General features: G+C 40.1%; 1 protein-coding gene across 11 annotated transcripts in view; it reads left to right on the top strand.

Annotated features, from left to right (window-relative positions):
• Nucleotides 1-23719, top strand: part of SCAPER (S-phase cyclin A associated protein in the ER) — a 571361-nt gene that overhangs the window by 517429 nt on the left and 30213 nt on the right. For all 11 annotated transcript variants that reach the window (XM_050799824.1, XM_050799823.1, XM_050799825.1 and 8 more), the window contains one exon: nt 19359-19596. In XM_050799824.1, coding sequence (XP_050655781.1) covers nt 19359-19596 — 238 coding nt within the window. The remainder of the gene's footprint in view (nt 1-19358; nt 19597-23719) is intronic.

Below are 23719 nucleotides of genomic sequence, written 5' to 3'. Positions count from 1 at the left end.
GTAAGCTGCTTCTTTGAAAGACCTGAGAAAAATGACCCCTCATTGTTGTTCTTCCTCTCAGCCTTCAGTCTCCCAACATTTCCTGAACACCACCAGACCACAGGTATACAGGGAGTTTCTTCTACCTCCTCAGATTCGTTTACTTCTGATATTTACAGATTGTTTTCTCCTGCTTATTTCTTCATGAAAAGTATATTTCTAAACTATAAATCACAGTGATAAGCATTTTGTTGCATGCGTTAAATAGAGTTTCTGCTGTAGGTCATAGGCATGTCCAAGAGGAAAGGTAGTGTGGTTTTTGCTTTATTGGAGTAATTCACGTAATGTCTATTTTGGCTACCAGAAGCTAACCACAGCCAGAGTCAAGGAAGGCTTTGTCCTCATAGCCCTTTTGTGACAGGAATGAAAGAGGAAGAGGAGCTAGAGAGGGCTTCAAAAATTGCCTCTTGTGATGGCAGAGCCTGAGATAATTAAGGGGACTAATTGATAGCACTGGGCTTTGAGTAAACACTGCAGTCTGCCGGTGGCCCAGCCTTTGTGATGGTGATTACTGCTAGTCTGCCTTTGCAATACTCTCCTGTTGTGCCCTTAATCTTCTAATTTTTACCTAGGTTTTCTTCTTTCTTTCTTTTCTTTTTTTTTTTTTTTTTTTTTTTTTTTTTTTTGAGACAGAGTCTCGCTCTGTCGCCCAGGCTGGAGTGCAGTGGTGCCATCTCAGCTCACTGCAACCTCTGCCTCCTTTGTTCAATGTATTCTCCTGCCTCAGCCTCCCAAATAGCCGGGATTACAGGAGCTTGCCACCATGCCTGGCTAATTTTTGTATTTTTAGTAGAGATGAGGTTTCACCATGTTGGCCAGGCTGGTCTCGAACTCCTGACCTCAGGTGATCCACCCACCTCGGCGTCCCAAAGTGTTAGGATTACAGGCCTGAGCCACCTCACCCAGCCAAATTTTTACCTAGGTTTTCCAAAACACATTTTGGACGTCAGAATTTGTGCTGTTAGTCTTTGCTTCAATTTGTGATAGAAAAGCAATAGCTGATGACTTGTATCAGGTTTAGTTTTGAAAAATGAACTTGAATTTCTTTAAGTAAAAGTTGAAATTCTGATCCTCTGATGAAAGGATTGATTTTATGTCAGAATTGCTCCAGAATTTTAATATTGTTAAAAATTATTATTAATCACTTAAGCAAAATTCAACAGTCTGTAATGGGACTCTCAGAAATGGGTATTTCTGGCCAGGTGTAGTGGCTCAGGTAATCCCAGCACTTTGGGAGACTGAGGCGGGCGTTATCACCTGAGGTCAGAAGTTCGAGACCAGCCTTGGCAACATGGTGAAACCCCATCTCTACTAAAAATACAAAAATTAGCCGAGAGTGGTAGCAGGCACTTGTAATCCCAGCTGCTTGGGAGGCTGAGGCAGGAGAATTGCTTGAACCCAGGAGGTGGAGGTTGCAGCGAGCCAAGATCACACCACTGCACTCCAGCCTGGGTGACAATGCGAGACTCCGTCTCAAAAAAAATGAAATGCCTATTTCTTTGGCCTTTACTATTAACAGTTGTCTATTCTTGGTCCTACAAGTAAAGAGAAAATGATGGTTTTCAAATCTCAGGGCAGGAGCTCAATTGCTGTAATTGGTTGAGGCTCATTGGGTCCCCCTTAAGGTGCTGACTCCTTAGCAGAACTAATAGGATCAGCATAATAATGAGTGATTATAAATTAAAACCAACATGGGCTGTTAACTTAATCAGTAATGATTTACAGTATTCCTAACTGTGCTAGGAACTATGGCAACAAAGCCAGGAAGCAGTGGACCCACAGTAAAAGAGTTTGCAATCCTTACAACTACACTGAAAAGAGGAACTTATAAAACCTGGATAATTCTGATTGGTTGGAAAAGACTTGCGAATTCAAGAATATTTGTATACAAAAACAAGTTTGATGTTATATATATTTGTGTTTTTCATTTTCATATCCATAGATGACAATAACAAAATGTGTTCTAGCCAAAGTTCTGGAAACCTATGTCATGAAAAGATAAGAATGATTTGTGATTTAGTCCATTTATTATGTGGCTATAAATGAGTGCTTTTCAAGCGTTTAAGGGTGCTTGAAAACCATTTGTTCAAACAAAGGTAAACGTTAACTCTGCCCGCCTGCCTGTTCATTCATTGAACAAATATTTATGTAGCACTTGCTCTGTGCCAGGCCCTGTGCTAGGATTGGGAGAAAGCAGTAATGGCTCAGACATCAATTTTGTCTAAGGACTCTATAAGCTAGTAGGGGGAAAAAGATGCCTATACAGCTATCTACAGTACAAGACAGAGAGTGATCAAGAGGATAGAAGATAACAAAAGCACTTAACATGCTGCCTGGTACATAGTAAATGCTTCATAAATGTTGGCCACTATTATCACCATCATCACTGATGGAGTTCAGAGGAGGGAGAAATGACTGTTACTTTTCTGTGGGGATGGCTGGTTTTTAGAGCAGCTAAAATTTAACATGGCCCTCGAAAGATGGAAAAGATTAGAACATGCAGAGTTGAGAAAAAGGTGGACCAAGAAAATAGCATAACAAAGACATAAAGGAGAAAAATACAAAGAACAGAGTACCTTAACTGAACTTTGAAATATATATGATGGTATTTTAATGCTCCCAGATCCTTATGAGGCTCAAATGGGATCATAAATATAAAAAGACTTTGTGAACTACATAAAATAATTTGCTGAGATGTGGTAATGGCAATAGTGTCATTAAAACCCTTTGACTAGAGGAAATGGATAAGTTTTGAGACCCATGCAACCTACCAAGATTGAACGATGAAGAAATCCAAAACCAAAACAGACCAATAGCAAGTGATGAGATTGAAGCTATAATAAAATTCTCCCAATAAAGAAAAGCCCATGACCAGAGGGCTTCACTGATGAATTCTACCAAACATTTAAAGAACAACTAATACTAATCCTACTCAAACTATTCCAAAAAATAGAGGAGGAGGGAATGCTTCCAAACTCTTTCTACAAGGCCAGTATTTATTACTCTGATGTCGAAATCACAGAAACATCAAAAAAAGAAAACTAAAGGCCAGTATCCCTGATGAATATTAATGCAGAAATCCTCAACAAAATACTAGCAAACCAAATTCAGCAAAAAAGATCTTTCATTGTGATCATGTGGGATTTATCCCAGCAATACCAGGATGGTTCATTATATGCAAATTAGTCAATGTGATACATCATTATCAACAGAATGAAGGACAAAAACTATATGATCATTTCAGGACATGCTGAAAAAGCATTTGATGAAATTCAGCATCCCTTCATGATTTAAAAAAAAAAAAACTCTCAAAAAATTGGGTAGAGAAGAAACATACCTCAACAGAATAAAAGCCATATATAGACAGACCCACAGCTAGTAGCATACTGAATAAGGAAAAATGGAAAGCCTTTCCTCTAAGATCTGGAACACAACAAGGATGCCCACTTTCACCACTGTTACTCAACATCATACTAGAAGTCCTAGCTAGACCAATCAAACAAAGGAAAGAAAAGGCATCCGAATCAGAAAGGAAAAAGTCAAGTTATCCTTTTTTACAGATGATACGATCTTATATTTGGAAAAACCCAAAGACTCCATCAAAAAACTATTAGGACCAATAAACCAATTCAGTAAAGTTGCAGGATACAAAATCAATGTACAAAAATCAGTAGCATTTCTATATGCCAACAACAATCTTGAAAAAAAATCAAAAAATGTAATCCCATTTACAATAGCCATATATAAAGTTAAATATGCAGAAATTAACCAAAGAAGTGAAAGATTTCTACAATGAAAACTATAAAACATTGATTAAAGAAGACATAATAAATAGAAAACTATTCCATGTTCATGGATTGGAAGAAGAAATATTGTTTAAAATGTCCATACTATTCTAAGCAATCTTCAGAGTCAATGCAATCCCTATCAAAATATTGACGACATTCTTCATAGAAATAGAAAAAACAATCCTAAAATGTATATAGAATCACAGAAGACCCAGAATAGCCAAAGCTATCCTAAGCAAAAAGAACAAAACTTGGAAAAATCACATTACCTGACTTTATAATACAAAGCTATAGTAATCAAAACAGCGTGGTACTGGCATAAAAACAGATACGTGGACCACTGGAACAGAATAAACCCAGAAACAAATTCATACATCTACAGTGAACTCACTTTCGACAAAGGTGCCAAGAGCATAAATTGGGGAAGAGTCTCTTCAATAAATGATGCTGGGAAAACTGGACATCCATATGCAGAAGAATGAAACTAGACCCCTATCTCTTACCATGTACAAAAATTGAAATGGATTAAAGATTTTAAGACCTCAAAACTATGAAACTACTACAAGAAAACATTGGGAAAACTCTTAAGGACATTGGACTGGGCAAAACTTTCTTGAATAGTACCCTACAAGCACAGGCAACCAAAGCAAAAATGTATAAGTGGGGTCACATCAAGTTAAGCTCCTGCACAGCAAAGGAAACAATCAATCAGGTGAAGAGACAACCCACAGAAGAGAGAAAATATTTGCAAAGTACCCATCGGACAAGGGATTAACAACCAGAATATATAAGAATTCAAACAACTCTATAGGAAAACCTCTAATAATCTGATTTTTAAATGGGCAAAAGATCTGAAGAGACATTTCTTAAAAGAAGACATACAAATGGCAAACAGGCATATGGCGAACATCACTGATCATTGGAGAAATGCAAATCAAAACTACAAAGAGATATCATCTCACCCCCGTTAAAATGTCTTTTATCCAAAAGACATTCAATAACAAATGCTGGAAAGGATGTGGAGAAAAGGGGAACCCTCATACACTGTTGGTAGGAATGTAAATTAATACAACCACTATGGAGAACAGTTTGGAGATTCCTCCAAAAACTAAAAATAGAGCTACCATACGATCCAGCAATCCCACTGCTGGGTATATACCCAAAAGAAAGGAAATCAGTATATCAAAGAGATATCCACACTCCCATGTTTGTTGCAGCACTGTTCCCAATAGACAAGATTTGAAAGCAGCCTGTGTGTCCATCAGGAGATGAATGGATATAGAAAATGTACTCATAATACACCATGAAGTCCTATTCAGCCATAAAAAAGAATGAGATCCTATCATTTGCAACAACATGGATGAAATTAGAGGTCATCATGTTAAGTAAAATAAACTAAGCACAGAGAGATAAACATCAAGTGTTCTCACTTATTTGTGGGATCTAAAAATCAAAACAAACTCATCAAGATGGAGAGTAGAAGGATGGGTACCACAGGCTGGGAAGGGTAGTGGGTGGGTGGGGGAGAGCTGGGGATGGTTAATGGGTACAAAAAAATAAAAGAATTAGAATGAATAAGACTACATATTTGATATCACAACAGGGTGACTATAGTCAGTAATAATTTAATTGTACATTTTAAAATAACTAAAAGAATATAATTGGATAGTTTGTAACACAAAGGATAAATGCTTGAGGGGACAGATAACCCCATTTTCCATGATGTGACTATTACTCATTGCATGCCTGTATCAAAATATCTCATGTATCCCATAAATATGTACACCTACTGTGTACCCACAAAAATTTTAAAAACATAAAATGAATTTTTAAAGCCTTTGAGCAGGGAAGTGACCTGCTATTTGGGAGCACTAGTCAGGTGTCATGTGAAGAATTTATTAGAAGGTGGAAAGTGGAAGGGGCATTAACAGTTGTCCGGGTAAGAGACGAAAGGAATGGAAAGAAGAATGTTTTGAAACACCCTCCCATAAACACTCTTTTTTATGTATGGTATCACCAATCTCTTGGGCATCAAGCTCCAAACCTCATCATCTCTAATATCCTCCTGATACCCCAGATCTAATCTACCGCCACATTCTGTGGATTGAAAGGAAACTTAAAGTCCCCTATCTGGTCATCCAGTCAGGCTTGAATCTTTTCAGTAAGCTTCTCGGTCTCTGTTCAACACCTCCAGTGACAGGAAACTCATTACTTACTAAGGGGAGCTTGAGTTGTTGATGCTTAAACTATCTCTCCTTATACCAAGCTAATATCTGTTTCCCTAGTGCTACATATTAGTGTAAGGCCTACTTGCTCCTTGGCAACATGCAGACTAATATGAACCTACTCTTCTTCCTGAACTCCCCTGGTCTCACTGTACTTCATATATTCCTTTGCTTTTCTTCTTGTTCTGGTTACAATGGCTGTGCAACAAATTACCCTAAAATTTAGTGGCGTAAAACAGCCATCTGTTAATCTCACAGATTCTGTGAGTCAGGAATTCTTTTAAGGTACAGCGAGGATGGGTTATCTTTGTTCCACAATGTCTGGGGCCTCAGAAGACATGAAGGCTGGTGGTTGGAATCATCTGAGTGCTTGTTCACACATCTGTAGTTGATGCTGGCTGTCAGCTGGGGGTCTTTCCATGTGGGGTCTCTGCATAGGCTTAATTGGCTTCCTTACAGCATAGTGGCTGTGTTCCAAGAACAACCATCCTAGCAGTGAGAGAGCAGCTGGAAACCATATCACCTTTTATGACTCAGCCTCAGAAATCACACAGCATCACTTGCACTGGATTCTATTCACCAAGGCAGTCGTGAAGTCCCATCTAGCTTCAAGGAAAGGAGAAATAGACTTTGCCTCTTCCTGGGGAGGATGAAGTTTCTAGAAGAGCATAGGGGACCAGAAATGTTGCTCTGGTTATACTTGAAAAATATAGCCTGCTACTTTCCAGCCTACCCTAAAGATAAATGAGTTCCCAGTCTCCTGTTTTCAGCTGTCTTCTATTCTCTCTGCAGTCTCTTATTTGATACTGTCAGCCCATTCCTAAATATTTTGTTGTCATTAGCTACTGTCTTTGGACAAAAGGTTTGTTGGTATTGGGAGTTGGGCAATGAAGTGAATGTAACAGGACTAGGCAAGTAGAACTAAGAGAAGTAACATTTGTTGAGCACCTTTGATATACCCTGAGCTGAGTGTTTCATGTGGGCTATCTCCCTACAAGCATTCAAGAGTCCTGCTTACACTGTCAAAGGAGTTAAAACAGCCTCTAGACTGATAAGGAGGAGTGACTATCCATATCCTTCAGATCTGGAGAATGAGAAGAATACAGAAGCAGGAACTTCCGGACTATCTCTGTACTCACAATGGCAGAATGCTAATAGAGGGACTTCTGAAAGATCCATCCCAGCTGACATAAAGCCCTACTTGATTTGAAGGGACAGAAAGATGACAACTTCATTGGTACATTTCACCTTGAGTGTTTACTATGTGCTAGGCAGAAAGGGAACTGGCTGGATCCCAGCCCATAGGGCCAAAGTTTAGGACAGTCTCTACTGACTTACCATTCTCACAGGGGACAAGGGATGATAACCTCAACATGCAGGGTTTAGGGGAACAGAATGTGTCCAGGATACATTTGCAGTCAGATTCTCACTGGCTCTAGGAGGCTGAGAAGGCAGGATCTTAAGAGGAAAACTATGAATAATGTTATATTGAAGAGCACAGGTTGGGAAGTCAGAAAGATGTGGGCTCAGTTTCAGCTTTCTCAGTTCTGTGACCTGTGGCAGCGTGCAAAAGAGTGATCATGGCTCACTGCCGCCTCAATCCTCCAGGCTCAGTCTATCCTCCCACCTCAGGTGCCCAAGTATCTGAGACTACGGGGATGCACTGCTACGTTCCACTAATTCTTTGATTTTTTTTTTTTTTTTTTTTTTTTTTGGTAGAGACAAGCTCTCCCTATGTTGCCCAGGCTGGTCTCAAACTCCTGGGCTCAAGTGATCTACCTGCATCAGCCTCCCAAAGTGTTGGGATTGCAGGCGTGAGCCACCATGCCTAGCCCTGGTTCTTTAGGTTTTCAAAGCTGTTGCTCACATATAAAAATGAATGTGTTACTTCTTCCCTCACAGGGTGGGACATGACAGAAGCAAATGGGGGCTAACATCTGTCACTCTTATCTCTTGTCTAAGATGCTGTTTTTTACATATTCATGTATTCATTATAACCCATTTTGTTCCAAAAACTTGAGATAGCTTATAGAAGTATATACATCTTTTTTTTTTAATTAAAAATGAAAAGGAGATAGGCAGGAAAGGTAAATCAAGCCACAGAAAGTAAGGTTAAGGCCCAAACCCTATTCATAACAAGGCCATGATAGACATTTCCTCCTGGAATTCCTACTGGCAATTTCTACCAGGAACTTATATTTAATATGTTAGATCCTGAGCTCATTGGCTTTCACCCAAAGTTGGCTGTCCCTCCTGACTCCCTTACTCTGCTCATGATTCCAGGAATCTGAATAGATTTTAAGACCCAAAGCCTTAGTCATCTTTGACCTTTCTCTCCCAGAATCCAATCCAGTCCTATTTGATTCCATCAAAGGGATGTTTACCTCTGAAATATCAGATGGAACATACTATTTATGCCACTTACTTGATATTTGTCAACATGCAGTTCATTATTTCTCTTTCCTTATATACCTGGCTTGTGTCTAGAGTTAAAAGATTTACCTAGAGAAAGAAAAGCTAAATATCCTAGCAGCTCCCTGTCAGGCACATAGCACCTGAAACAAAACAAAATAAGAATTTGAGAAACAGCTGTTCATTGGCAGAGCTAGCAAATACCAGTAAACAATCATTGGCCTATGTCAGAATCCCGTTTCCTGGGCCTATTCTATACTTAAGAAGAAGAACTGCCCACATCTCATGTTCTTCTTTCTCTGCGTTAGGAAATAGGCATCCAAGGCCTTCATTCCTTCGGCATGCCTTGCTAAGATCAGTTCTTTCTTTCTTCCTTCCATTTATTTGGCAAATATTTACTCATACCTATTTACTGAGTATGTGCTATGTGCCATACCTTGTCAAGATACCTTGATCAATTTGTCAAAAAGACACCACTCTTATGAAATTTACGGTCTAATGGGGGGAAAAAAGTCAACCAATATACAAATAAGATAATTTTAGCTAGTGACATGAGAAAATAAAGCCTGATAATATAGCTGAATGTCTTGGTCAAGGGTTTCTGCAGATGAAGCAGTCAGGAAAGGCCTCTCTGGGGAGATAAGCTAAGACAGAGCCAGCCATGTAAAGACCCAAGCAAAGAGTATTCTAGTTGAGAAGAATGGCAAGACCCTGAGGTGGGATGTTCCAGAAACAGAGAAAGTGATGTATTGGAATGTGAAGAGCCAGAAAGAAAGAGGTAGAAGATGAAGTCAATAAGTAAAGGCCAGGAGATGAGGACAGAAAGATGAGAAATCTGAATTCTTCTCTTAAGTGTGAAGGGAAGCCACTGGAGGATTTTAAACAGGAGAGTGTCTTAAAAAGTAAAAAACGTCTGTTTATTCTGTGAAGAATGGATTAGAGAGGCAAGAAAGTAGCCAGAAAGATCATTTAGGAGGATACTGGAATCATAATGCAGCACCTGATATGACAGTTTTCTCCTCCCAGTTACTCTCCCAGCAGAAGCAATTACGTTTACTTGGCAACACAACATAGCCTCTGGCAGAGTTCCTTCAACCCAACTTCCAAATTGTAAAAATAAGAGAGGCCGAAAGTATCAACTAGCCAAACCAGTGTGTCAGCACAGGGTCCTTTGCTGTTTACAGTATGGGAAAACTGAAGCTAGAGAGGTCAAAAGTGTCCCATCTGAGAGGCAGTACTGGACAGTAGCCCTAGCCTGCAGTTCCAAGATCTAGGAGCATATGTTGTCAGTCATCCAGAGCTGCCTGCCTTCTAACCTCATAGGCTCCTCCCTGCGCCTTCATCCATTCACCTTTAGTTTTCCTAAGATTGTCCTGAGCCTGTCGCCTCTTTACTCTTCCACTTTGTTGTGTCTCCATTCAGACCTTTGCCAGGGTCCAGTTTCTTCTTCTTAGTGGCCTTGTTCTTTACCTTCCATTCCTATTGGTGCCCTCTGGTCTTGCTCTTTCTTCAGCCTCTTCCAGGTTGTTGATCCCAAACAGCAAGACTGTCCATACCATTTTCATCATCTATCACTTCTCCTCTCAGGAAGGTTCCCTTCTCAAGAGTTCCTCTTTAGCCAGGCACAGTAGCTCACAGCTGCAATCCCAACACTTTGAGAGGTGAGGTGGGAGGATCACTTGAGGCTAGGAGTTTGAGACCACCCTGGGCAACATAGCAAGACCTCATCTTCCTCACCTTACAAAAAATTTAAAAAACAAGTGTAATAGCACATGCGTGTAGTCCCAGCTACTTGGGAGGCTGAGATGGGAGGATTGCTTGAGCCTACGAGTTCAAGGTTACAGTGCCACCACACTGCAGCCTGGGCAACAGAGCAAGACCCTGCCTTTTAAAAAAAAAAAGAGGCCGGGCGCGGTGGCTCAAGCCTGTAATCCCAGCACTTTGGGAGGCCGAGACGGGCGGATCACGAGATCAGGAGATCGAGACCATCCTGGCTAATACGGTGAAACCCCGTCTCTACTAAAAAATACAAAAAACTAGCCGGGCGAGGTGGCAGGCGCCTGTAGTCCCAGCTACTCGGGAGGCTGAGGCAGGAGAATGGCCGGAACCCGGGAGGCGGAGCTTGCAGTGAGCTGAGATCCGGCCACTGCACTCCAGCCTGGGCGACAGAGGAGACTCCGTCTCAAAAAAAATAAATAAATAAAAAATAAAAAATAAAAAAAAAAGAAGGGGGGGGTTCCTCTTTGAGTTCACCTGAAACTCATAATCAAGTAACTGGAAATTATCCCAGGTATATGAGCCCATCCTACCTAATGTTCTCACTTTTTAGTTAATTGTCCCTATATTTTTACTGTTCTTTTTCTCCTTTTTTTTTTTTTTTTTTTTGAGACGGAGTCTCACCCTGTTCCCCAGGCCAGAGTGCAGTGACGCAATCTTGGCTCAGTGCAACCTCCACCTCCTGGGTTCAAGACATTCTCCTGCCTCAGCCTCCCTAGTAGCTGGGATTACAGGCATATGCCACCATGCCTGATTAATTTTTGTATTTTTAGTAGAGACAGGGTTTCACCATGTTGGCCAGGCTGGTCTTGAACTCCTGACCTCATATGATCCACCCACCTCAGCCTCCCAAAGTTCTGGGATTACAGGCGTAAGCCACCACGCCCAGCCTATTTTTGCTGTTCTCTAACCAAATGTCCTGACTGTCTTGGAGTGCTTACATATACATACATTCCACCTTGACTTTTCTCTTGCCCTCAGCTCTCCATTAAGTCATCCCCATTTTCTTCAACAGAGCTCCAAATTAGATTTGCATTAAAAAAGCTATTGTCCACATCTACTGTATATATAACATAAAAGGTTAGAGAGGGAGGGTGTGCTGTATGTGTGTGCGTCTGTGTGAGAGAGAGACTGACCGTATTTTTTTTTTTTTTTTTTTTTTTTTTTGAGAGATAGTCTCACTGTGTCGCCAGGCTAGAGTGCAGTGGTGTGATCTCAGCTCACTGCAACCTCCGCCTCCCGGTTTCAAGTCATTCTCCTGTCTCAGCCTCCCGACTAGCTGGGATTACAGGTGTGTGCCACCACACCCAGCTAATTTTTTTGTATTTTTAGTAGAGACAGGGTTTCACCATTTTGGCCACAATGGTGTCAATCTCCTGACTTTGTGATCCGCTTGCCTCAGCCTCCCAACATGCTAGGATTACAGACGTGAGCCACCACGCCCAGCCGACTCACTATAATTTTCAAAGTAGATTTATATCCGTTGTAACATCCCAGAATTGAACAGAATCTTAGACATCATCTAGGCTCATGTCCAGCTGAGTCTTGAGTGCCCTCTGCTACTACAGTGGTGTGACCTTCCAGGTACCTCTTTCAGGATGAAGAAGAATGTCATACCACACCAAACAACCCACTTCACTTTTGGGTGTTCTCATTACTGAATTTTTTTTTTTTTTTTTTTCAGAAATAGGATCTCACTGTGTTACCCAGGCTGGAGTGCAGTGAGGCCATCATAGCTCACTGTAGCCTCGAACTCCTTGGCTCCAGTGATGCTCCTGCCTCAGCCTCCCAAGCAGCTGGGACTATAGGCGTGTACCACCACACCTAGCCCTAGAACATTTTCCATAGATTTATTTCATATATGCTTTCTAGTAACATGTCTCCCCTGGGTTCATAAATAAATACTTCTTCAGTTTGAAGATAGCCTTTGTGTCCTTCAGGTCTGAGCTAAACTTCTCAATTCCTTCAAATATTCCTTGTGTGACATTATTTCCAGATGCTTTTACCACACAGATTGCTTTACTTGGGAACTTTCATACTTCTGTGTCCTGAATTAGAGCTGCACCCAGTGCTGGACACAGCACTTCCAGAATAGTCATATAGTGCACTGGAGCAGGACTAAACCTTCTTTGTTGTGTACATTGTACTCCTGTTAGTCAAAATTGACTTACATTCTTTGTTAATCAAGCACTGCTGTTTTCTCATTTGAACTGCTAAGCACCTAATTTGCTAAGTCTTATTGTTGACAAGCTGTATTCCATTCCCTATTACTTACCCTCCTCCCATCTTAAGCATGTGGAATTAGTTTTTATAATCTAAAAATAAGACTTAAGTCATTTGTATATATTTCCTCCTGTTTTTAGTCCTCACGTTTAAACCTTGTAGGTAAACCTTGTTGTGATTACTTTCTCCTCCTTGAAGCTATCTTCACTTTGCTTCTAGGGTACCATACTGTCCTGGTTTTCTTCTTACCCTACTGGTGACTATTTTTTAGTTTCTTTTGCTGGTTTCTTTTCATCTCTCGTGGTTCTAAACTTTGGGGTATCCCAAGGATCAATCCTCAGACTCTAGACTCACTAGAATGAGTTTCTAGTTTTAAATACCATCTCTGTGTTGATGGTTTCCAAATATCTCAAGCCCAGACTCCTCCTCTGAATTTGGGCTTGTGTATTTATTCAGCCATTCAACACATATGTATTGAATAGCTACTGTATGTGAGACTGTTCTAAGCCCTGGGGATATATCTGTGAAACAAAAGAGACAAAAATCCCTATTCTTGGGAAGCTTATTTCACACAACTTCCAATCCAGTGTCTCCACTGTGATGTATAATAGGCATCTCACATTTAACCAGTTCAAAACTGAATTCCTGGTTTTCCTTCTGAGACATGCTCTCTTCACTTTCTTCCCCATTTCTATGAATGGCAACCACAGTCTTCCAGTTACTCAGGCCAAAAAGCATTGAGCCATTTTTTACTCCTCTTTCTCACACCCACATCCAGTTTATCAGGAAATCTGTTGACTTGCCCTTCTGAATATTTTCAGAATCCAACCACTTCCCACATCCATGGTTACCATCCTGATTCATACACCATTATCTCTCACTTGGATGATTAAAGCAATCTCCTAATTGGTCTTCCTGCTTCTACCTTGGCTCTTCTAAAGAGTTTTCAACCCAGTAGATGCAGTGCTCATTGTTCAAATGAAGTCAGAGTACATAACTTCTGTGCTCAAAACCTTACAGTGGCTTCCTATATCACTCAGTAAAAGTTTTTTTTGTTTTTTTTGTTTTTTTTGTTTTTTTTCAAGACAGAGTCTCGCTCTGTCGCCCAGGCTGGAGTGCAGTGGCCGGATCTCAGCTCACTGCAAGCTCCGTCTCCTGGGTTTACGCCATTCTCCTGCCTCAGCCTCCCGAGTAGCCAGGACTACAGGTGCCCGCCACCTCGCCCAGCTAGTTTTTTTGTATTTTTTAGTAGAGACGGGGTTTCACCGTGTTAGCCAGGATGGTCTCTATCTCCTGACGTCATGATCCGCCCGTCTTGGCCTCCCAAAGTGCTGGGATTACAGGCTTGAGCCACCACGCCGGGCCAAAAGTTTTATAAGGGTTTCCAAGACCCTACCTGATCTTCTCTGCTTCCTCTCTGACCTCATTTCCTATTACTTTTCCCGGTACTCAACTCGCTTTAGCCACACTGGCCTTCTTGCTGTTTCTTGAACATGTCATGCACACTTCTGGCTCCAAGCCTTGGGATTTTCTGCTCTTTTACCTGAAACACCCTTCCCCCAGGTGTCCACATGGCTTTCTTCCTCACTTTCTATAGAATTTTGCTTAAATAATGCCTTAGAAATGGCTTCCCCAACCACCCTATGTAAAGTAGCTTCACACACATTCCTGCTTCTTCATTTCCTAGCCATGTCCCTTGCTCCTGTATCACACCATACATTACATATTGTATATTTGTTCGTTTATATCTTCCTGCACTAAAATGTAAGCTTTATGAGAAAAAGGTCATAGATTGTATTGCTGAACTCTAGTTCTTAGAACAGGGCTTGCCGCATAGTTGGCCATCAGTGAATATTTGTTGAATGAATGAATCATGATTGACTAGGTTCTCTGGAGTAGGCATAATAAAGTTCCTACAACAGTATCTATATTTGAATCTCCAGAACCTGTGAATATTACCTTGCTTGGCTTAAGGGATCTTGCAGATATGATTAAGTTAAGGATCTTTAGATGGTGAGATTATCCTGGATAATTCAGGGGGGCCCTTATAAATAAAGACGGGAGGCAAGAAAGTCAGCGTTAGAAAGAGATTTGAAGATACTCTGTTGCTGGCTTTGAAGCTGCAATAAGGGGCCATAAGCCAAAGAATTGAGGCATATTCTAGAAGGTGGAAAAGGCAAGGCAATGGATTCTCCCCTGGAGCCTCCAAAAGGAACACAGCTCTTGTGACAACTTGATTTTAGCCTAGTGAGATCTGTTTTGAATTTCTGGCCTTCAGAACTGTAAAATATTTCATTTTTTATTGTTTTGAGCCACTACCTTGTGGTAATTATTCCAGCAGCAATAGGAAACTGATACACTCACCTGCCCCTGTTAGACTGTAACGCCTCTAGAACAGGGGCTTGATCTTCCTTAACCTTGCCCATCGCAGGTGCTCAGAGTTCCTGGAGCACAGGACTTTGGTTTTTTAGACAGAATACCTGACAGAATATCATGCCTGTTTGTGCTCACCTTAAACCCTGATGAATGACGTTGTCACTGGATACGGTTTGGCTTTCTCAGAATATCCCAGAACATAATATCCAAAAACTGGGATACTGCTGAGAAATAATTTACTTCTCCTTAAACAGTAAAGTTCTCATCCATCATTGGGGGAGACAATGACTTAGTCTCACCCACTCCAACACTCTGCAGATCTTTGAGTGCAGGTCTATGGGTTTAAGGGCTAAAATGGGATGTTCTCAGAAAATCCCTCAGGGATTCCAGAACAAAGCCAAAATCCAAGAAGCTAAGAGAACAATCTAGAAGATCACCTGCACTGAAGATCAGAGTGAATGTTACCAAGCTGGAAATCTGGGGACCATGGAAATGAGGGCAAACAAACAGAAGAAAAGGGATTATAGAGTCTGGAACTGTCACAGCTGCTTTTTTAGGCCAACTAAGGCCTGGTATATAAGTGGTTTATGAAGATGGAATGGACAGCACTTCATGCCCACACAAATCATGCTGTTTTTGCCCAGCTGTACTCTCCTTTAAGGTAAAGTAGGGTTTTCAGGCATTGTGCAGTATTAATGAAAAACTAATTTTACTTTTCCCTAATTGAATCTAGCTTTTGATGAACAGCAATGAATGTCTCACTAAGATCTCTAGTCCTGAAGACCTAACAAAAACACCTTAAAATCTGGTAAAATTACAAAGATCTCAGAATGTACTATGCAAAATTTCAGATCTTATTTTTCACATCTTCTATGTATTTGTTAAAGAAAACTTGGTGACCCATGGCTGATATGAATAAGGCCTTTTACTTTTTTCTTATAAACATTTAGGCTTAAAGTGATTATAACTGACAGTTAAGACCAACAGAAGCCAGTGGCCTGCTCATGGACAAATTATCTGTACTTCAAGCTAAATCAAAAGTAAACATTCTCTACGGTCCCTTCAGGTCTACATTAGTCCTGTGGAAGCCAAATGGGACAGTCAAACCCTCCCCTTGCCCCCATATATCCTGTGGACTCTTCAACATGAATGGTCTTTTCCATGAAGCACTATTTTATGCGTTTTGAACCATTTCCACATCTAAGTTCTTAAATGCTTATTTAACAGATTTTCCTCAATTACCATTTTTATTTCATTAGGCTAATATCTGCAAAAGACTGGGCTGTATTGCTTTATAATCTATCAGATTAGTGTTTTCCTAAATAATGGTGCAGGAGAGAATATGTTCTGATAACCTTCACTTTTTTTTTTTTCTTAAGATTTTTTGTATGTATTCTTTGGAAGAGGAAATAGCAGTGAATTCTTGTCACTTAATAAATGCTCAGAAAGACTAAGTATTATAAAATGTTTTAAATGACAAAGCTATATTCCTGAATATCTGTATTAGAATATACTGATAATCAGTTTAAAAGCAACACAAGAGTAAAGGGGAAGTCACCATTCTGAATCACAGAGCAGTAAAACTGTTGTCACCAGCAATGATGTCACTCATCCTCAAGGTTCTGAAAGCCTATTAGAAATCAGCTTTAGGGAGAAATATCTTCTGACTTGTCACTGGTTCTAAAAGGCAATCAGTGTTAAACAAACACAGGCCCCTTTTTGGAACCTATATAATAAACTCAGACACATTAATCTCTACTCACGTCTCTAGTCAGGGTCTGACCCCTAACTCTTTTGGCTTTAATGGAAGGAAGTAAGGGTCAGCTGACATTAGCTAACAGAAGTTTGTGTAACAGTTCAGATATACATATAAGCAAATAAATATCATTTCTTAAACTTTTTATTGAGTGCTGTGAGACAAAAATATCTCCCCTCGACAATACAAGATTGCGTTATAGTCTCTGTATATCTTAACAGTATTTACTTAATCACAAAATTTGACTTAAAAGAAGGCATCGAGAGGAAAGAGGAGGTCAGCCTCTGTTTGACCTGGATGTTTTGGTCCATGGATAAAGCACTGACCCTAAACAGTCAAAAGCCCTGGGTGATATTCCTGCTTTTGCCACTAAAAATTTGTATGACCTAAAACACTTCACCTTATTTCTCTAGGTCTCACTTGCCTCATGTGTACAATGAGAGGACGAATAACTTCTCTACCAACTATGAAAACCCAGTAAGAATGAGATAAGGTGACACATATGAATGTACTTGGCAGATCCTGCCATATAAATGAGATGACAGTATTTCATAAGAGAGCTTCTTTCTTGAGTAGAGAACAATGTATACGAAGATGTCATGCCACTTGGCTGTATTCTTAGAAATATTAGAAATAGTGCACATTCAAGAAATAAATGTGTACCGTGGTTACGAATACAACTGCTTTGATGCAACTAGTAAAATGAATAAAATGATCCCTTTGGAAAAACTAAGTTATGAATTGAGAAAACTAAACAAGATACTAGAAATTTACCAGTCAGCGCCTCTCAATTCTTGTTTAATTAGTGACACCTCTTGAGTGCTTCTGGGAAAGATGATGAAGTAAGCATAGTTCTTCAAGGACTACCTCCCATCCAGCTGAAAGGATTGACAAATGACAACCTATATATATGTGTATATATGTATATGTGTGTGTATACATGTATATATACACACACATACACACACACACACCCCTGTACATACACTAACCCAGATTTTTAACACTAACTCACAGTGTTAAAAAGTAGGGAAAGGTAGTATGCCATGCCAGAAACATAAAAGCACTCCTGCTCAGTGTTGTGTAGATCGTGCCACATTAAAGGAAGACATTGAGTAGAAACTTGTAACTTGCCTTCCTGAGAAAAATCAGTGTCATGAAGAAAGAGCACTAAGAGACCTGCGGTTTTGTGCAGTGGTTACAAGTGGCTCTAGCAACTCCAGACCTTACATCTCAGATTCAAACCCAGTAGAGGAAAAAGTGATGACTTCTTCCCAAGCGTCTCAGCAAAAGTATCTCCCTCTATCCCATTAGCTCTGATTGTGGCATGTGCCATCCCTGAGTAATGCTCAACAGCCAGAGAAATGTGTGGCTTAACCGTAGGCCTGGATACCCTTGAGCCAGAGTAAATAGGGAGGGAAATTTATGTGAAGCATATTGGCTATGAGTTAAGGAGAGGTGATTCCTTAGAAATCTTTGTACAGTTTTTGTTTAAAAGGGTGAATGCTTGGCAGCCATGTTTACTATAACTGCCTGCTCTTAGTCACTAGATGATTCACATATACCTTAGTTCAGAATTGCTTGACTAGCTCAGTTGGTAGAGCGTGGGACTCTTAATCCCAGAGTCAGTGGGTTCAACCCTCACATTGAGTGGTTTTACTTTTTTTTTTAACACCTGTGAAAAGAAGGGAAATTTTTAAAAAATAAATAAAAGTAAAAGCAAAATAAAAAATACCTTAGTTCGGCCAGGCGCAGTGGCTCACCCCTGTAATCCCAGCACTTTGGGAGGCCTAGGTGGGCGGATCACAGGGTCAGGAGATCGAGACCATCCTGGCTAACACGGTGAAACCCCGTCTTTACTAAAAATGCAAAAATTAGCTGGGCGTGGTGGCGGGCGCCTGTAGTCCCAGCTGCTCGGGAGGCTGAGACAGGAGGATGGCGTGAACCTGGGAGGCAGAGCTTGTAGTGAGCCGAGATCACGCCACTGCACTCTAGCCTGGGCGACAGAGCGAGACTCCATCTCAACAACAAAAAATAATAATAAAAAAATACCTTAGTTCAAGGATGAGATAGATTTAGCATACCCCTGCTGCTTTACTATTGATTTTAGGAATTCATTTGCCACTGCCATTGTCTCTTCTTGCTCTTCTATAACATTACCTGCCACGGTAGCTAAACTGACTTCATCTGATTTGTGTAGACCTAATCCAGTACTTGCTTGTTCTTGGAGCTTTGGCTTCTACAACCTGTCCCGCCTGTACTCCTCAATGTTGGAAAAGGGGCTTCAGAAGCAGCTGAAGAATCTCCCTATCACAGTATACCAACACATTACTGGGTTTTTGAGGCCTCATGCTTTCCTAATAGCTGCCTCCCCTAAGAAGAGTGCCTTTATCCAGAAAGGAAGCTAGGAGTGTGTTTTTGGCCTCTGAGTCCCAAAAGCTTTCACAGACTGTCCACTTTGCCCAGACCCAGGATACTAAACAACGTGAGGCTACAAAGTATGGGAAGGGTGGTTGGCAGCCTCAGCACTGGCTGCAGAGTGCTCAGTTGACACTGCTGCAGCAGGCTGGTCTTCCAGAAGAAAAAGAAAGCCACAGTGCGGTTGGTGGGGAGGGATTTATTCCTTGAAGTTCTTTGTTACCATATTGCACAACTCAGATGGTTTGTTTTTAATGGTCTGATTGTCTTGTTTCATTTAACCTATACAAATTGCTAACATCCTTTAAGTAGTTTTTCTCAAAGAATTGAATGTTTCTTTGTCAGATCATACAGCATATTTGACAATAATCGCCAGGATCCCACAGGGCTGACAGCTGCTCTTCAGGCAACCGACCTGGCTGGAGTTCTTCATATGCTCTACTGTGTCCTCTTCCATGGCACCATCTTGGACCCTAGCACTGCCAGTCCCAAGGAGAATTACACCCAAAATACCACCCAAGTAGCCATTCAGAGTTTACGTTTCTTCAACAGCTTTGCAGCTCTTCATCTGCCTGCTTTTCAGGTACCAAGTATTGGTTTATATCAATGTTAACCAATCGAGAGTTAATATTTTCGTGTAGATAGGATGTCAGGTTCTTCTCCTGAATTGGGGTATAAGGAATAAACTACAATAAATGGAATTATAATATATATTATAATTTATTAAGCTACTATTTTCTGGGAACTGTATTAGATGCTCTATAACATCTAGCATTCTCATTTATTCTCATAGCTACCATGCAAAGTATTGTTATACCCATTTTACAGATAGAGAAGCTGACAGTTAAGAAATTTGCCCACGGTTACATGTTTATGAACCAGGACAAGTAACCGTGACTCTCCCACTCCAAAGCCTATGTTCATCCTTTGCCATGCTGCTATTTATAAACCTTTTGTCTGGAATTCTTTAGATCAGGACATTATCATCTCATCAACTTTTAAATATTAAGGAAAGTAATGGTTTCTTATGTAAATAGAACCAAAATTAGATACATTATTTGACTGATATGACTTTCTATGGATGGTTTAGCTGATTTTGTGTCCAATGTAAAGTATATAACTAGCTTTTTAGATAAATTCTTTGATTGATATGACTTTCTATGGATGGTTTAACTGATTTTGTGTTCAGGGTAAAGTGTGTAACTAGCTTTACAGGGATTTGCATCTTTAGCTATTAAGTTTTTATAGCTAAAGAAAGAAGAATTGCTTTATGCTATAACACCAGACTGTCAGCCTGGAAACAGATTTTTTTTTTTCATGTAGGAAATTTAATTTTCAAAAACACTGAACCTTTGGAACAGAGCAAGCCCCAAGGAATAGACTTTCTCTTTCAGTTTATTAACTGTCAAGTGATTTCATTAAAAAAGGAACAAACTTGGCAGATGATGAACCCATAATTTAGATGAATTGCTTTGCTCAGAGGGAAAAAGGTTATAGAGATAGAAATGTATGAAAATAGTGGACTTTGCCATTCTGAGATGGAAGGAATACTTCTATATTGTAGCTGATGACAAATGTACAGTTCTTTAATTGATGTCTTCCTGTCATTTTGTTCAAAAAAGGAAATTTGTGACTAAGTTGTATCATTGGATCTAGTATCTTTCAACTTTGTAGAATTAGTTTATCTGTCATGAGAACAGAAATCCCTTCCTTTGGGTTAATGCTTTTCTGTCTCCAGAGCAGTTGAACTAGCCTTAGGTGGTAACTGACTTCACAATACATAAGAGTTCTGGGAGGTTACAGTCACATATAAATGAGAGATATCTGCTTCAAAAAAATGTCAGTGGTTCTCGCCTCAGGGTTGAACATAACATCTGTGTTTTTTGAAGACCTAAGCCCACTGTATTCTGTCTGGAAACAGTTTGGAAATCAGGGAACCTTAACTTTACATGCTCAGGATATGGAGTCTACCAGTCTACCCATCAGCTGTGTCGAAAGGGAGTGATTTCTTTTGTTAATAGATTATGGAATAGCAAATATCTAAAAACTGTCTCTTAGCTTCCTGTTTCACGGGTCTTCTTCACCAACATTTATACTGCTACAGGGGACTCCACATCATAAACAAGCATCTAGGATAAGTCAGCTGTTCAGTCAGTCATTCTGTCAGGGAGCCCCAGGTCCCTGCTCCCTGCCCCTCTCCTCCTGTGAACTTGTGGCCTGTGCAGGCTCACTCACAAAGGAGCACCATTGAACTTCAACCAGACCTGCTCCCTAGTGGCCTTTAAGCCTAAAGGGCTTAATAATGGGCAATAATGTCAAGTGATTTCATTAAAAAAGGAAAAGAAAAATCAAAAGCCTATTTCTGGAATCTTTGGTGCCCAACTAAAATAAAAAAACATTTCTCCTTTCCAGATCCTTGCTATATCCGACTTGAAACTTATCCCCACTTGAGCCACTTTTGCCAAAAACAGCAGGAATAAAACGAGAGTGGCTCAAGAGGGTTCAACTGTTCTCCAAATCAGTGTCTCTAGGGATAAAAAGAAATGAAATAACAAAATAAATAAAAAATAAATAAAAAACAATTATTCTAAAAATCAAATGCCCTGGCTGTCATTTGGAATGCCCTTTCTTGACTGGTTCTCACAATTCTCCAGTACCTTTTCTTCCTTCTTTTCATGCAACTCTATATTTCCTTCTCAGTTCTTTCCTTCCTGTTTTTTCTTCTTTTTTGTCTCTCTCCTGTCTCTCCTCTCTTCTTTTATTTTATCAGTCTCGCCATTACTCTTTCTCATTCTCTTCCTAGCTATAGTTTCCAGGTAGCCTTTACCCTTCATGTTTCTTTCTGACTCCTCATCAGCATGTGAGGGGACCTAAATGCCCAGAATTTCTAGCATTGGGGCCTGTAATATATACCAGTGACTATGTGTTTTTTCTTAATTACTTTTATGCATTTAAAAACAAACAGATGAACTTAGTAGGGGAAACATTTATTTCTGATCACAGATTCTAGGAGTTCAGAATTCAGATGGGGCTTATCACAGTGGAAATTACTTGTCTCTGCTCCATGATGTCTTGGCTATAGCTAAGAGCTAAAATCATCTGGAGGCTCTTTACTCTTATGTTTGATGCCTGGGATGACTCAAAGACAAGATTCACGTAGGACTGGTGGCCAGAGCATCTACCTACTGCTTCTCCATGTGACTTGGACTTTTTAAAACACTATGCTGTCTCGATTCTGAGTGGGAGTGTCCTAAGAGGAAGCTTCCAGAAAGCAAGTGTTCCAAGATAAACCAACAAAAGCTACAGGACTTTTTATGACTTAGCCTCAGAAGTCATACACTTATTTATCAACCATACTTTATTGGTTGAATCAGTCATAAGCCTTCCATATTCAAGGGAAGGGAAACATAGGCTTCACCAGCTTTGTAAAGCAACACATCTGTCTACATAGACACCATTGATGTAGATGGACGTGATCAAGACTGTAAGCTTAAGTAAATTAAATACATAGTATTTGTACTGTATAGCAATGGATGAGTTTTCCAGAAAAGTACTATTTTTGTGATAGTTATGGTCAGAGAAACTCATGTTCTGGTTCATCAAAACAACTTACATGTCAAAAGTGAGGTTTTAGGAACTATGTATGTAAAGGACAGGAAAACAGATTTTAAGTGGAAAGAAGGAAGGTGTACATCTCAGCATGATCTGACCTCAGAAAAATCTGAGAGATAATTTATGAATTGCCTGGGAGGCTCACAGGAACTGAAGAAAAAAACTGAAGTGAGATAAATTGTCTGACCTGCTGAAGAGTTAGACGAGATGATATAAGACATGTTGATGATTTGGGTTTGAATGCATCACAAGAATACAGAGCTGTTACAGGGAGACATCCTCATTAGACCCCTGGATCTGGAGTCAGAATGACCTGACTTTGAGCCATCACATTACCTCTTCAAATTGTATGACATTAGACAAGTTATTTGAACACTTAAGACTCCATTTCCTCATCTGTAAAATAGAGATTAAGAACACCTACCTCACAAGACTATTTGAGGATTAAATATGATTGCATAAAAGTGCTATGCTCACTAGCAGATAGTAGGCCCTCAGAAAATGTGAACTGACTCAGTTTCTGAGAAGAAGAATTTACCTAAACTGTCTTGCAGATGCTGAGTCAGAAGGTTGGAAACTGAATGCAGCATTCCCAGTGCTCCTTCACCCTCTTCAAAGCCACAAACCTGTGTGCTTATTTTGTGTGAGAACCCATCATGTAATAGTATAAAAGGTTATCCATTAGAGTATTTTCCTAGCTGGTTCCATTTCATTGTATACTAATAAGGCTGTCAAAATATTTTTCTCTCTTCAGCAAAGAGTCTGATTTCACTCTGAATTCATATTGGCATGGGTGGCCTTGAGACTGGGGATATTGTATATTGCATTCAGTTTGACAGTTTTTACAATTGAAGGTGGTCTCAGGAAACAAATCAATGTACTGACTTGGCAATTAATTCTGGCTAAAAAGGAAATATAGTTTCCTTGAAAAATTGGTTTAATTTTTACATTCAAACTTATATGCCCCTTGACCTGCTCTTATCAGTGAAGGTTAAACAGAGGGCACTGGGTCACAGCATGCTGGACGTGACTAATTAAATAAAGGCTGAGCTGAGAAAGTGTCACTACTTGATTTAAAGGAGCAAAGCCCTTCT

The sequence above is a fragment of the Macaca thibetana genome, chromosome 7 (genome assembly GCF_024542745.1).
Source record: "Macaca thibetana thibetana isolate TM-01 chromosome 7, ASM2454274v1, whole genome shotgun sequence".
NCBI classification, from domain to species: domain Eukaryota; kingdom Metazoa; phylum Chordata; class Mammalia; order Primates; family Cercopithecidae; genus Macaca; species Macaca thibetana.
This window is presented reverse-complemented; position numbering and strand designations above follow the sequence as displayed.